This window comes from Nanorana parkeri, unplaced genomic scaffold, assembly GCF_000935625.1.
Source record: "Nanorana parkeri isolate BGI_ZX_2015 unplaced genomic scaffold, ASM93562v1 scaffold988, whole genome shotgun sequence".
NCBI classification, from domain to species: domain Eukaryota; kingdom Metazoa; phylum Chordata; class Amphibia; order Anura; family Dicroglossidae; genus Nanorana; species Nanorana parkeri.
The window spans coordinates 25,974-39,979 of NW_017307256.1; the positions used below are offsets into that span (position 1 = coordinate 25,974).

The window sequence follows — 14,006 nt, forward strand, 5'->3', positions numbered from 1 at the left end:
CAGCCAATCAGCATGGAGCTGGCTCCTCGGGCAATCAGGAAGGTGGAAGGCGGGTCATTACTCGCTGCCCATGTTCCCCTACGGCACTGCTGGTCAGAGGAAATCGGGGAAGGTATCTGAGCATTTGGCGAGTAGGAGTACTCACCCAAATACTCAGTTTTGGTACTGATACCGATACTAGTATCGGTGCCTAGCTCTAACCCTTCCCCACTTTATCCAAAACTAAAAATAAAAGGTTTTACTGAAGATCCCCTTTAAACTTTAGCTGAATTAGGTCAATAGAGTGCCCACTCAGCAGTGGGCTATATTTATTGTTCATAGAGGGGCATAGTAGTAAGTTTTAGGGGCAATTCCAGTGTCCCCTGTTCGCATGGAACTTGATTTCATGAAGCAAGATAAAGTATTAAAAACAATATTATACTATAGTAAGAAAGTCTGTTTGTATAGATAACAGATACAAGATTTGGACCATTAGCACATCTGTCTGTTATTGTGATAATGATGGACAAAAATCACTAGAACTTAGCTGAGATAGCTGTCATTTGTGAAGTCCCATTTTAAAGTTAAGTGGTACGTGCACTTAGCTTTAATTTCCCCCCGCTCCTTAACCCACAACTGTTCATATGTACCTGTAGTCCTCTGATGAGCTCTGCCTGACTGTGGGTTACAGATAAGTATTTGCACTTACAGAAATGCTAGAAGAGGGGAGCCCCGGGTACTTTAAGGAAAACAGCTTTGCTTTTTCTTTGTTGCAGGTTTTATGTGTAAGCTCTGTTTTGTTCTTCATATAATTCACATGCAATCCTGCACAACTTCAGCATAGTGCCATGGTGCGTTCTAGAAATATTCTACTGTCTCTGTCTCTAGGCGACATCCCCAGGCCCCCCTGGATTGCCTGGTACAGGTATGAGAACATCAGATAAAGAGGATCCAGAGGAATATTTACCTCAACCGCTCCACTACAAACACATGCAGGTGGAAAAGGATTATGGAGCTTTGCTGTCCACGTAAGTGTTTAAATACGGTTGAGAATCTTTGTTTACCTGGAGTTCTGCTTTAAATATTGTCAAATTAGTATTTCTACGGTATCCTTGTGAAGCTATACAAAAAGCTTTAAAGCTAAATCTGATGCAAGCTCACCTAGTCTAAATACAAGAACCATGTGTATTCTTACATTTATCTTGGTGTGCTTTGTGTATTTCTTCCAGATCTGTATAGTATTCCAGTGTGAAACTTTAGCTCTGTGCAGGAACTTCCTGTAATAAATACCAGGAGGGTGACTGGTCTTGCCACCGCCCCCTCTTGTAGTTTTCTGCAGGCAGCCTCTAGTGGGTGGGGCCTGCTGAGTCCCTCCCACAGCTCTACTCTCTGTACAAGCTATGTACCGCACAGTGATGATGTCACTGCTTCATTTACAAGGTGATATGTGGGCTTACAAAGGCACTTGGTGCACACAAAGCGATTTAGATTCTTTTGTAGCTATTGAGGAATATATTTAAAGTTTTTGCACCTAGAGGTCAGCCTTGAAGGACACACGCAATATGTTATTTTAAAGCTGAACTCCCAGCACATCCAATGTGAAATCTAAAGTTATTTACACCTCCCTATTCGTTTTTACAAGTTTATCCTTCCAGAAATTGGGTTTGCATACCCTAAGGTCTTTTTCACACCTGGGCGTTTTGTAGTTCGTTCCTACGCTCTGCAAAACGCTCAAACACTGAAATCCCATTATTTCCTATGGGTATGGTTCACATCTGGGCGTATTACAGGCCGTATGAACGCGCTACAAAACAGCCAGATAGCCCTCGGAAACGCGCGTTTGTCGCGCATTTTTTTACCGCGGTAAGAACGCGCAGCACGAAACGCGCGACAAACGCGCATATTCAATACGCCTAGGTGTGAACCCAGCCTAAAACATAATTTAAAATCATCATCTCAAGCTCCACTGCATTATTTTCATCTTTACAACATTCCGCATTGTGGCAGGTTAACATGGTGGTCATCATAGGTCATCATAGTGATGTAGCAATCAGGTTAGGACCACAGATTCTGATGTTGAGCTGCACATGAAGTGGTGGATAATAAGGGCTCTATCAAGGAACGTGAAGCATCCCTATCATTGTGTTACACAGATCAAAGTGCAGATTATGAGAAAAACATATCTATACATTTCCCTTTAGCAAGTCAGGGACTCTGGCTCTATAATTTGCAACTGTGTATCAGGATGCACTTGGAGACACCAGGTCACCTATGTCATTTTAAGGGACACAGATAGGGAGATAGCAAGCCACACACAAATCCTTTTTATCACATCTATGCTTGATGTAACCGAGGCAAGGAGGCATTTCCTTTTATGTTTCATATTACTTTACTTCTATATGCTTTTTCTTGTGCCTTGGGATTCAGCTTTACATTTTTACTTGCCACTACTGTTGAAGCAAATCTGGATGCACAGAGAGAGAGAAACCTTTGTCCCCATCTCCAAGCCAGACATTGTTCTGCATGTTTTTCGCCAGCTTTATTAGGTTATTATTATTTTTAATAAATATATTATTAGCAATAGGATTTATTAAATATTTTTATTTTTTACATTGCTTTTAGGGGCTTTGGGGAAATATTGGGGGTCTAACCCCTGATGTTTTCCTTTTAAAATAGAAAAGGAGATTTAGGACACAAAGTCCTCTATCTCTTTTTCTGTATCCCCCGTTATCAATGAACAGGAATGAGTGTTCCTGTTCATTGATAACATGAGGACGTGGTATGTTTACTATACCTACAACTATGAATGAACATGAGGTGATGTAGATCACTCCCATTCATTCATAATTGAGGATATAGTTAACATACCATGTCCTCAATTATCTGCAAACACTCAGTGATCGCTGAGTGTTTGTGCTCGCTCTCCTCTCTGACACGCTGTCACAGGAGGCTGATCGAGCGGAGCAGGGAGGTGAGTTCAGCCTCCTGTGACAGTGCTGGCTGTTTCCACCCACACACCGCTGTGCCGGACTGTGATAGGCGGCTGAGCGCTGTGGGAGGAGAGCTCAGCCTCCTGTGACAGCGCTGGCTGTCTCCGCCCACACACTGCTCTGCCGGACTGTGATAGGCGGCTGAGCGGTGTGGGAGTAGAGACGCCGGCCGCTCACAGCGCTCTCGTCCGGCAGCGCTCGGCCGGCTGTCACTTTCTTTTCTCCCCGCTGGAACACAGAGCAGCGCCCAGCGGGGAGAAAAGAAACCAGGGATGCGCCGATGTATCGGCAGGAAAATGGCACTTTCAGCATTATGCCAAAAGTGCCATTTTCGGCCGATATATCGGTGCATCCCTAATTAGCAACTATTGTGACTTGATCTTTGCTGCAGGTAAAAGTACTGTCATGATTTGTTGATACCTGTATATTCTTATTGTGCTGTTCATCCTATAGATATAGCAGCTTTAAATCCCTTCCTGATGCCCTGGGACAGGAGCAGGATGAGTGGCCTCAGCAGAATCCACCAATTGCCAGACCACATGATCACGAAAACAACAGCACTGGACAGGGGCAATTTCAAGCTTCCAGATCACAGGACCATGCCAGACCACATGATCACCAAGATAGCAGCACTGCACAGGGGCATTTTGAAGCCTCCAGATTACAGGACAATGCACAAGCTAGAAGACCACTTGGGATGATGACTCCTGTTAGTAGTCATAATGAGCATGCACAGGCTGTCAATTCACAAGACCACCAATTACAAACTAAGGCAAAGCGCCAATCTCCAAGGACCAGTCAGCAGTATTATCCAAAGTCCATTGCTTCTCAAAACTTTCCACCCGATGTAAGTCCTACAGATCATATGCATGCCTGTAGTCCAGCTAGTGGCACCAGTGTACCTGTCACACCATCTCCCACAGAGCAACGGAGAGCATCTTCTGTGTCTAGCAGACATGGCATTGTTCCAGAGGAGGAAAAATCATCTAGAAGGTACTATATCTGTCTATCTGTTTGTCCTGCTTTCTGTACAAGGTTTTGGGGAAAGTACACCAAAAAGCTGTTGCTCAGTTTCCAAACTGGCATCATCCATTGGTTTCTTACAAAACTCTGGCGATGCTTCCACACGGAGTTCCTGACTCCAGTCCTGTGACTACCCATACCTCTACCTTCCTGGATTATGTAGCTCAGCTTTATGCCATCCTGTAACATCAGTCACCCCTCCTTGAGTGCCCATACAAATACATATAATCTGGCCATGGCCAGAGGCTTTTTACTTTTACAAAAATACTAAATGTGAGCCTGTAGCTCTTTTTAACTAGATCTGAATTTCAAAGTTCTGGTTTGCCCGCATTATGAAAAATAAAAATGATTAAAATAAGCTTCAGAAAAATGCAGCCTTCCCTTTGTTTTTCAGAAAACACATTTAGTGGTTGTTAATGGCCCAGTCAAACTAGATTTGATAGGTATGCAAACAAAGCCAACAAACATACTGACGGAGGTGTAAATTGGATCACAAGTTGCACTGTTATCTCTCAACTAATCGTATCTCTCTGACACTGTTATAAGAAATGTAGGAAAATGGCCACAGATATAAAAAGGGCTGTTCTATTATTTAAAGGAGAACTATGAGGCGAGTGAAAATCACTCACCCCCATAGTTCGAGCCGCCGTGACAATTGCGCTACACACGTTACATATCGCCGCGAACGTCGCAGTGAGAGCAATAATTTTAGGGCCATCAATCACTGATAACACTAAACTGATGAGCGGTAAAAGCTTTTAAAGCGTCGCCTATCGCCAATTTTGGGTATTATCGTTTTTTGAGGTTTCGCGGGCGCACACAATTTTAAGGCTTGACATGTTTGGTGTCTTTTTACCCAAAGTCAACCCCGTCTTTTATATTTTACCCAAAAATTGGGTAATAATAAATGTTTTATTATTTAATATAGGGGAAACGGTTTGTTTTTTGTTTTTTTAAATTTCGGTAATTTTTCCTTAATATAGTAAAAAAATAAAACCCGCAGTGGTGATTAAATACCACCAAAAGAAAGCTCTATGTGTCCCTAAAAAATAGTATAAAATTCATTTCAGTACAGCGCTGCATGACGGAATAAATGTCAGTCAAAGTACTGCAGCGCTGAATACTGAAAAATGGCCTGGCCAGGAAGGGGGTTTAACACAGCGGACTTAAAGTGGTTAAAGTAACACTAAGCTAATTTTTTGTCAATAGTTAAGGCACTTGAATGCATTTTCAAGATTGGACTCCTATTAACAAAAATGTACCTTATTTGTGTATCACTCGGCTGTATAACCTCAAATCATCTCTGAATTGGTGCTGACACTGTCCTTCCTTGTGGAGGGTGTCTACTTGTGTTCCCCATGGTCCCTGTGTGTGATGTAAAGTAGCCACTGCTTCAAGCTCACTCCTGTGATGGACTACAATCTCACATTTAGTTTACTAATTTGTATATAGATTGTAGTCCATCATGAGAGTGAGCTTGGAGCGGTGGCTACTTTACAACACACAAAGGGACCATGGAAAACAAAAGTAGGCACCCTCCAGAAGGAAGGACAGTGTCAGCACCAATTCAGAGATGATTTGAGGTTCTTCAGCCGAGTGATACACAAATAAGATAAATTTTTATTAATAGTTAAGGTACTTTAATGCATTATTAAGATTTAACTTCTGAGTTTAGTGTCCCTTTAATAAAGTTGTGAAACAATGCTCTGTGTTACTTGGCCAATGCTATGAATTGGAGTACACCACCAACACATGCCCTAACAAATAGAAAAGCAGACCAGACCTGGCTTTTTGTTTGGGCTCTTTTTCATCTACATGGACGTGTTCCTGAACTCACTCTTTTGTGGATTTGGTAAATATCCCTACCACCGTATACCACCCATGTAACTTTTACATTGACTGAACAGCTGCCATATTTTCTGTTTCTCTTTGACAGACCTGCTTACGTTTTCAGTAACACTAAAGTTGAAAGTAAAATTATAATATTAATTGAAGGAAAGAACAATCCTGCTTTACTCAATACACAATGTAGTGTAGTGTGAGCACATTGTGTGTAAATAAGGATTGGGGGATGGGGACGGGACTGTTATGTTTGGTCTCTATGACCCTTATTTGTTGGCCCTGGAGCAGTTATTGCCTGGGATTTTCCTTGTCGGGGTTGAGCTGACAAATCTTCCAGTGTCTTATCACTTCTTGTCATAACTCCATCCATAACCTTGTATGGAAAAGAATGTGTAGTCCAGCACTCCCATCATTTCAGCTGTCCATTTGTTAAGTTGCCTGTATTCAGTGTAAATGTACATCAACGTACGTGTGTCTGTGTTCTGTCAGGATGTCGCATGGGTCAAAGTCTATTCCACAGCGTCTATCACTGAGCTCCTCATTGCCCCGGCTGAAGGAACAGTCTCCTCGGACCCCCACCATCGAGTTTTCTGCCAGTGAGGAAAGCATCCAGGGATCCCCGTCTCATAAAAGCACCAAGAATGTCGGTCCTTTGAGCCACAACGAGTCACCAATTACTCTTAAAGAAAGCATTGCACAGGTAAGACAATGAGTCTATGTACAGGCAAGTGATCGGTATTTACAAATGTGGGCTGCTATATAAAAACTAGCACAGAGAAAAATGTATGCAACACTTTTAAGCGCAACAGGTTTTGATACATTAGACATATTTGAAATACATAACCGTGAACAGTTTTACGGTATCAGCCAACAAGCTTGTAATTCTGTTCAACCAGTCTGATATACATACCTCTGTTAAGTCAATTGGTTCAAACAGCTAAACAGAAATATATACATTGGTCAAAAGGACAGAATTATTTTCTGCCATTCTTGTGATTCATGTATCTCTACAAAACTGCATTCCTACCATCTGTTTCCTGTCATCTGCTTGAACTATGAAATAGCAACACCATACTACTTATGCATTAACAAGCTTCTATGTGAAACAGGAAGCTGCAGTAAGAAGTAGTGGTGTCAACCGTCTTGCTATACAGTGTTGCAGAGATGGGGGAAATCACAAAACTGGATGACCATAATAACAGATTCTTCGACAACTTAAGCTGGTCATACACTGCTACAATTTGGCCAAGTCCTGCTGACTAGCTGTGTGTGGACCCCTCAGGGCTCCTGCAGGCAATCAGCTGCAGTCACTGTTTAGGTATTCAGTGGCACACCCACCGTTGTCAGATTTTCATAGCCCAGCAGGATAGGGGGAAGGATTCCCTCATCCACACTTTACCAATAAAGTGTATAGCACATTTACAACCATAACCTACAACACATAATCCATATTAAATCTAGTAAACAAATGAAGAACCATTAAAATGGAAAACAATAAAAATAGCCATCTTGGGTTTAGAAATGGAGCTCTCTTATACCTGTATGCTTGATAAACTGGTGTGGGTGATAGCACTAGAGATGAGCCTGGGCTTGGTGTGAACCCATTGAATTCCATCCAAAACTGTGACCCCCCACTTCCCCCCTCCAGACCCAATCAGTGGCGGCAGCTGCGGTGGGGGAATTCTCAGCCCGTTTGTGACATGCGGGGTGGTGACTTATTGGGTCAGGAGTAGAAGGTGGCAGTCACAGTTTTGAGCAGGCTTGGGGGAACTAGGTTTGCACCGAGTCCAAGCTCATTACTTTATAGCACCATGCAATGTGAGTGAATCGCCGGAGAGCAATAATTCTAGGGCCAATATTTACACCTATCTCTAAACTGATGACCTGTGGGGGCTTTTAAAGCATTGTGTATTGACTTTTTGGGGGTACTGAATTCTGTCGCAGTTTCACGGATGCACACAATTTTTAACCTGGGCATGTTGGGTATCTATTTACTCTTTGTAACCTCATCTTTTATATCTTATATTAAAAAATGGTTTTATATTGTGATTTGGGGCACTAAATTTAACTTAAAGGAGAATTATGGGGTCAGGGCTAATCCCCATAGTTCTCCTAAGGGTAACGGGAGGACACAAATTAGCGTCCTCCTGTCACCCAAAGCTCAGTATACCGCGAGCTACAGCTCGCAGTATACTGAGATGCCACAGCCGGGACGGACTGTCGAGATCCACCCAGCTGCGTGATTGACAGCTGGCTCTGCCTATATAGAGGCAGAGCCAGCTGTACCCACCCCCGTCCGTTCTGCCAGTCAGCGCTGGAGGATCGGACAGGGGAGGGGGGGAATCCCTGCAGGGAGCCGTGAGTGACAGCCACGGCTCTCTGCAGGGATAGATCGAGAAGTGAGCGAGCGACGCTATGTGTTCGCTCACTTCCCAATATATTGAGCCGACATGTGACAGTTTCATTGTCACAGGTCGGCTAGAACTATGAGGCTGAGTGATTTTTACTCGCCTCATAGTTCTCCTTTAAGTGCATTTTTCACTAAATTGTTGGGTTTGAGAATAAGTTGCGCTAATGTCACGCAACATAAAAGTTTGCAACTTTTGCCATTTTATTCTATAGGGTCTTGGCTTTCAGTAAATATATAATGTTTGGGGGGTTTTAAGTAATTTTCTGGCCTAAAATGTGGATTATAACATGGGTGCAAAAAATGAAAAAAAGGCCTTGGTCCTTAAGGGGTTAACAAAGCTGTTTGCAATACCATAATTAGAAACTAGATACACAGATTAGAATATATATGCAGCTTGTATTAATCAGTACATTTTTCAACATATTTTCTGCATTATAGAGGAGGATTTTGTCCCCAGAAACAGATAGTGGTTTCCTTGGTTCAGAGAGTGGACGGTGCTTTCCGCTCCACAAACAGAGACATCAGCTGAGCCCAAATAGGTAGGTAGATCTGCTGCAATGTCTTAATCCTGCTGGCTTTTCGTGCTGCATTTCCTAACACTTTTGGGCATATGACTATGTATCTTATTCCTCTACTCCTGTACACTAAAATACAAAATGTTATGTGAACAATATCTGTTCTATAAAACTGCATCAATGATTTTTGTAGTACACAGGATTGCAAAAGATGGGAGTAGAAAATGTAGTCACTGTGCCTGGCTAAGCCTTTTAAAATGTAACTTCACTTAAATTCCCTCTGGGTAATTATTCTACATTGTAAGGATTTTAACAAACTTTGTTGCCGATTCTTTCTCTGTTCTAAAGACAAAGCTGTGTGTTTCACCATGTCCTTTCTAGACCGAATCCTGAATGGGAGGGTCGGGTTCGTTAGGACCATCTGGTACAATCTCAATGTTCTAAAGTTGCAGTGTCTGCATCCAGCTAGTAGCGATTAACCCTCACCAAAAATTACATTTCTGTTGCAGGGGATGCCTAACATTTTACTTGTATCTTAGTGGAGACTTCTGGGAAAATCTATGATACAATCACAAGAAATTACTATTCTGGGGCATTCCTTACACCAGCAATGTACAGAACACCTCCATGTCGCCATATTGGCTTGCATTTTTTGAACAGTTTTAGAAAATCACAGCGATTTCAAACTCAAATGGAAAGGTCATTTTTAATAACATGAAATTGCTTGTGTAGCAAGTGTACATGTTACATTATGTTTTAACGAAAGTGGAGTTTTCCATTAAATTAACCTTATATGTTTATTTGTGTAAAGTAACTATGTTAAAGAAATAGCATGAAATAGCAATGTCAGGGCAGGCAGCAAGCAGAGAGTGGTCATTCAGTCCAGGTCAACAACTTCAGTATTATAGCTTTTTACTAGAGGTGCACCGAAATGAAAATTTCAAAACCGAAATGAAAAAAATGTCAGGCCAATACTGAAAATGTTTTTGATTCCAACGTTTTCAATTTTTTTTAAACATTTTATTTTTATTTATTTTTTATAAATGTTTTAATTTTTTAATATTTATTTTTATTAAATATTTGTATTTTTTACTTTACTTCTAGACCCCTGACTTTCCCTCTGAAAATAGAAAAAGAGATTGAGGACTCTGTCCTCAATCTCTTTTTCTGCAGCCCCTGTTATAAATGAACAGGAATCCTCTATACTGAGTGTTCCTGTTCATTCATAACTTTGAGGTAGTATGTTTAATATAACCACAATCAGGAATGAACAGGAAGTGATGTACATCGCTTCCCATTCATTCATAATTGAGGATATAGTAAACACTCTGTCCTCAATTATTTACAAACACTCAGCGATCACTGATCACTGACAGCTTGTACCTCGTTCTCCTTCCTGACACGTTGTCACAGGAGGCTGAGCGAGTGGTGCGGGAGGAGAGCTCAGCCTCCTGTGACAGCGCTGGCTGCCTCCGCCCACACTGCTCTCCTCTGATCTGTGACAGGAGGCGGTGCGGGGAGGAGAGTTGCCGGCCGCTCAGTTTCTCTCCTCCCTGTTGGGACACCGAGCAGCGCCCAGTGGGGAGGAGAGAATAGGATGCACTGCTATATCTGCAAAAAAATGGCACTTTTGGCATTTTGCCAAAAGTGCCATTTTCATCCGTTATGTTTGGTGGCTGATATATCGGTGCATCCCTACTTTTTACACAAACAGATTAGCTGGTTTGAAGACACAGCACCAGTCACTTCCAAAGCTGATGCTTGAATACCCCCCTTGATCAGAGGAAACATGGCTAGCATCATTTCAGGGAGTTCTGGCAGGGATCATGTGGCTGCTATTTAGAAATACTGGCCTGGATTCTGTGGCTACTATTTAGAAATACTGGCCTGGATTCTGTGGCTACTATTTAGAAATAGTGGCCTGGATTCTGTGGCTACTATTTAGAAATACTGGCATAGATTCTGTGAATACCATTAGAGGTACTGGCAGGTATTCTGAAAGTCCGGGCTTAAATTTGCAGAGAAGTTCTCTAAATCCCGGCAGGGACTCTGCGAGTACTATAACAGACACAGACAGGAAAAGCTGATAGGGGTTTTAGCCTTCACCTTCTCTATGCAAAAAAATGTTAACCTCAGAGCAGGAAGTTTGGAAAAATCTCTGTAATGAAGCCCTAGATAGTGAAAACCTGACGGGTTCTCAACCTTTCCCCACTCAATTTAATTGTTAATTTTTGTGTTGAATTAAAAAAAAAAAATGTAGGAAAACAAAACTCCTTTATCTTATTTGTAAATCCATTTGCAACACTTGTAACAGATTTGTAATTAGAAGGGAAACAAATTGTAGAATAACATGTATACTTTTTATCTACAGTACTGATGGCTAATTTAAAACCAGCACTGGTTAGTATAAGAAAATGTACATTCTTTAGCTTTATTACATCTCTTTGCTTATCGATTGCATAGAAAATAAGATAATGTTTGCTGACAATGTTACAAAAAAAAAAAGCTTTGTATAATATGTATTCCTTTGTTATCCTAAATAATGACAAAGTTATTGTCAAACCAAAAAGGCCCATAGCAGAAATGTGAAAATGTCTCTGGTCCTCAAGGAGTATACAGGGGAGAGAGTTAAACTGGTTAGGGAAAGATATTTTGTCGGACAGATCATCCAACCGCCATTTTGTGTCTCTGGCTATGTGTTGTTTCCGAAATAGTTCACTTTAATCCTTACTCCTTAGAAGAGAAGACGCTGTAGCAACACAAGATTCCTCTAATGCTGCTGTGAAAAATGAAAGGCGACGCTCTAAAAACAGCAGTGGTAACTTCTACAGTACCCGCAAAGTGTTACGTGACAATAGAACGCAGAACAACCCCTGGGTTGGCCCATCAGAAGCTAGCTCTCCCTCTTTGGGGCCGAAGAGCCTGACTGAAAGCGAGAGCCGGGAAGAAAGTCACACTGGTGAGTGTTATATGCTTTCAAGTATTTTTCGTTAACTTTTAAAGAAGCCAGTTCCATTGACAACAAACAGAGAAAACCTCAAAAATTAGGAGCCAGCTGCAAATTCTAAGAAGCTTTGGCTACCTGGTTTCTGGTATTTATGTAATCCTGCCATCACCCATTACAGAGCATTACATTACACAACAAATCAGTTCTGCACCTGAGTGGGAGCTGTGGACGACCCAAGAAGTGTCAGTTTCAGTGCAGACTTCACAGCTTTCTCAGGATCAAAGTTTTTGGTGGATGACTGCATTCTACCAAAGAGGGAGTACAGCCTGACTATGGAGGCTGAGAGAAGTCTGGTGGTGGGTAGTCCTTACTGAACTAAGGAGTACTGTAAACCCTGGCTGTGAAATGATGCACTCCAAGGGAGCGGGTCAATGACAGCCTAGACTCCAAGAAGAGACGTGACATTGGACAGGGGAAGAAGTGGGGAACAGTTCTAAGGCAAGGAAAAGATAAGTAGTACTTTTAATAGAGAAGGTAGGGGGCCTATAACTATAAAAAAAATGGTATATCTGCATAATGTTCCCTAATGACCCCTAATTCAGACATGAGTATGAAGAGTAATGAAGGAAGACATTAACTTGAGGAATTTCAGATACAGATGCTGGAGCATTTTATACTCAATCTTGCACTTGTATCCACTATCCAAAGTGAAAAGTGTAGTTTTGAGTGTCAGTGCAGAAGCAGGGGGGAAATTGGGGGGATGCATTAGCAGGGGTCTGCTGTTAATTTTCTACTAAGTGTTCTAAGTGTCCTTGACTGTATAGCCACCCAGATTACTTGTAGCAGCCTCCTTGTGTGGTGCTCCCCCCCAATAATTTACAGGGTCCCCCCACTTTTCTGGAGGACCCAGGATCATGGCAAATTCAAATTCATTCAGGATGAAGAGCAGACCGGAGAACGTCCATCCCCGATCTGCTCTGTGTGATCATTAAGTCAGTAGCTCTGTCTAATAGACCCCAGATGTTTCCAAAAAAACAACCTGTCACCTCCATACACTATCACATAGGAGTTTGTTAGCTCCTGTGTGAAGGAAATAAAAGTGGAAACAAATTTTAAAAAGTGATAATAAAATAAGAATAAAAAAAAAGTAAAACCATCCCTGCTGCCCCCTCTATCTGCATGCAAAAAAACACCTTGACCACCTTAAGCCATTAAAGACAGACAGGGATCACACTGACAGTCTTCCCTATGTAAAGCCAACTTTAAGCAATGGAAGGAAACAATGATGACTGACTTGAGCATTCATATTATTAATCACTCTGCCCTCAGATGAATCGGACTCAGAACGGGAAAGATCTAACAATGTTATTGGTGATGTGTCTTCTGGAGCCTCTCTGCTTCCTTCACCTACTGACGAGCCAACCCAGCCTCTCAGGAACATTATGGAGTCTCGCACAGCAAGAAAGTAAGTCAGGGATGAACATTGTGTTTTATTATTCTGTCCATTTTACCAGAAGCTGTCTTGTACCTCTCTGTGTAGTAACATGGATAGTCATTTCCACCCTTTCTATAAGCATTGGGGACTGTTTGTCAGAATTAATTCTGGTCAATTACAGAAGACCATAATATCTAAATGATCGGTACCAAAACAGCAGGTCTTAATATCAGATGGAGTTACAGGCGAAATCTAAAAATTACAATGTTAGTCCCTGTAAATCTGCGGAATTGTGAGAGAAGGTAGCTGTTATTTTAAGAAAACCTGTCCTGAGAGACAAACATGGACTGCATGCAGCTGTAGATCTTCTCCTTAAAATAACAGTTTCCTGAGTGGGGGGCGCAAGCAGAGCGGTGTGCCTGCCGCCTTTTATCCGGTTGGAGCATCCCAAGTTGCCAAGAGCCCGGTGAGGAGATGTGTAAGGGACATACACATCTCCCCACCCAGCTCTTAGCCACCTGGGACACTTGCCAGCATCCCGCCGAGCTTTTCGACATCCAGTGACGTCACTGGTTGCCAGGAGTTCGGCAGGACACCGGCCAGAGTGTCCCGCATTGCTAAGAGCTGGGAAGGGAGCTGTAAAGCCCACACACATCACCATGCCCGGCTCTTAGTGGGGTCACTCTCCACCAGCACCGCCCTTACTGAATGATTCTGCACCATCCAGCAACACCCCCCTTCTCTGCTGCCTCAGGTAGCAAAAAGGCTAGGGACGCCCCTGAGCCTACATATTATATTTCTGTCAGCACAGAGTTTCTTTAAAGGAGAACTATGGGGTCAGGGCTTTTCCCCATAGTTCTCCTAC

The 14,006-nt window shown here is 42.3% G+C and overlaps 1 protein-coding gene across 1 annotated transcript in view; it reads left to right on the forward strand.

Moving 5' to 3' along the window:
* The window catches only part of AKNA (AT-hook transcription factor), a 59,287-nt gene that overhangs the window by 19,814 nt on the left and 25,467 nt on the right, over positions 1-14,006 (forward strand). Inside the window, exons 10-15 of the mRNA XM_018566919.1 lie at positions 868-1,007; positions 3,423-3,816; positions 6,355-6,534; positions 8,683-8,783; positions 11,498-11,718; positions 13,036-13,171. Of these exons, the coding sequence (XP_018422421.1) occupies positions 868-1,007; positions 3,423-3,816; positions 6,355-6,534; positions 8,683-8,783; positions 11,498-11,718; positions 13,036-13,171 (1,172 nt within the window). The remainder of the gene's footprint in view (positions 1-867; positions 1,008-3,422; positions 3,817-6,354; positions 6,535-8,682; positions 8,784-11,497; positions 11,719-13,035; positions 13,172-14,006) is intronic.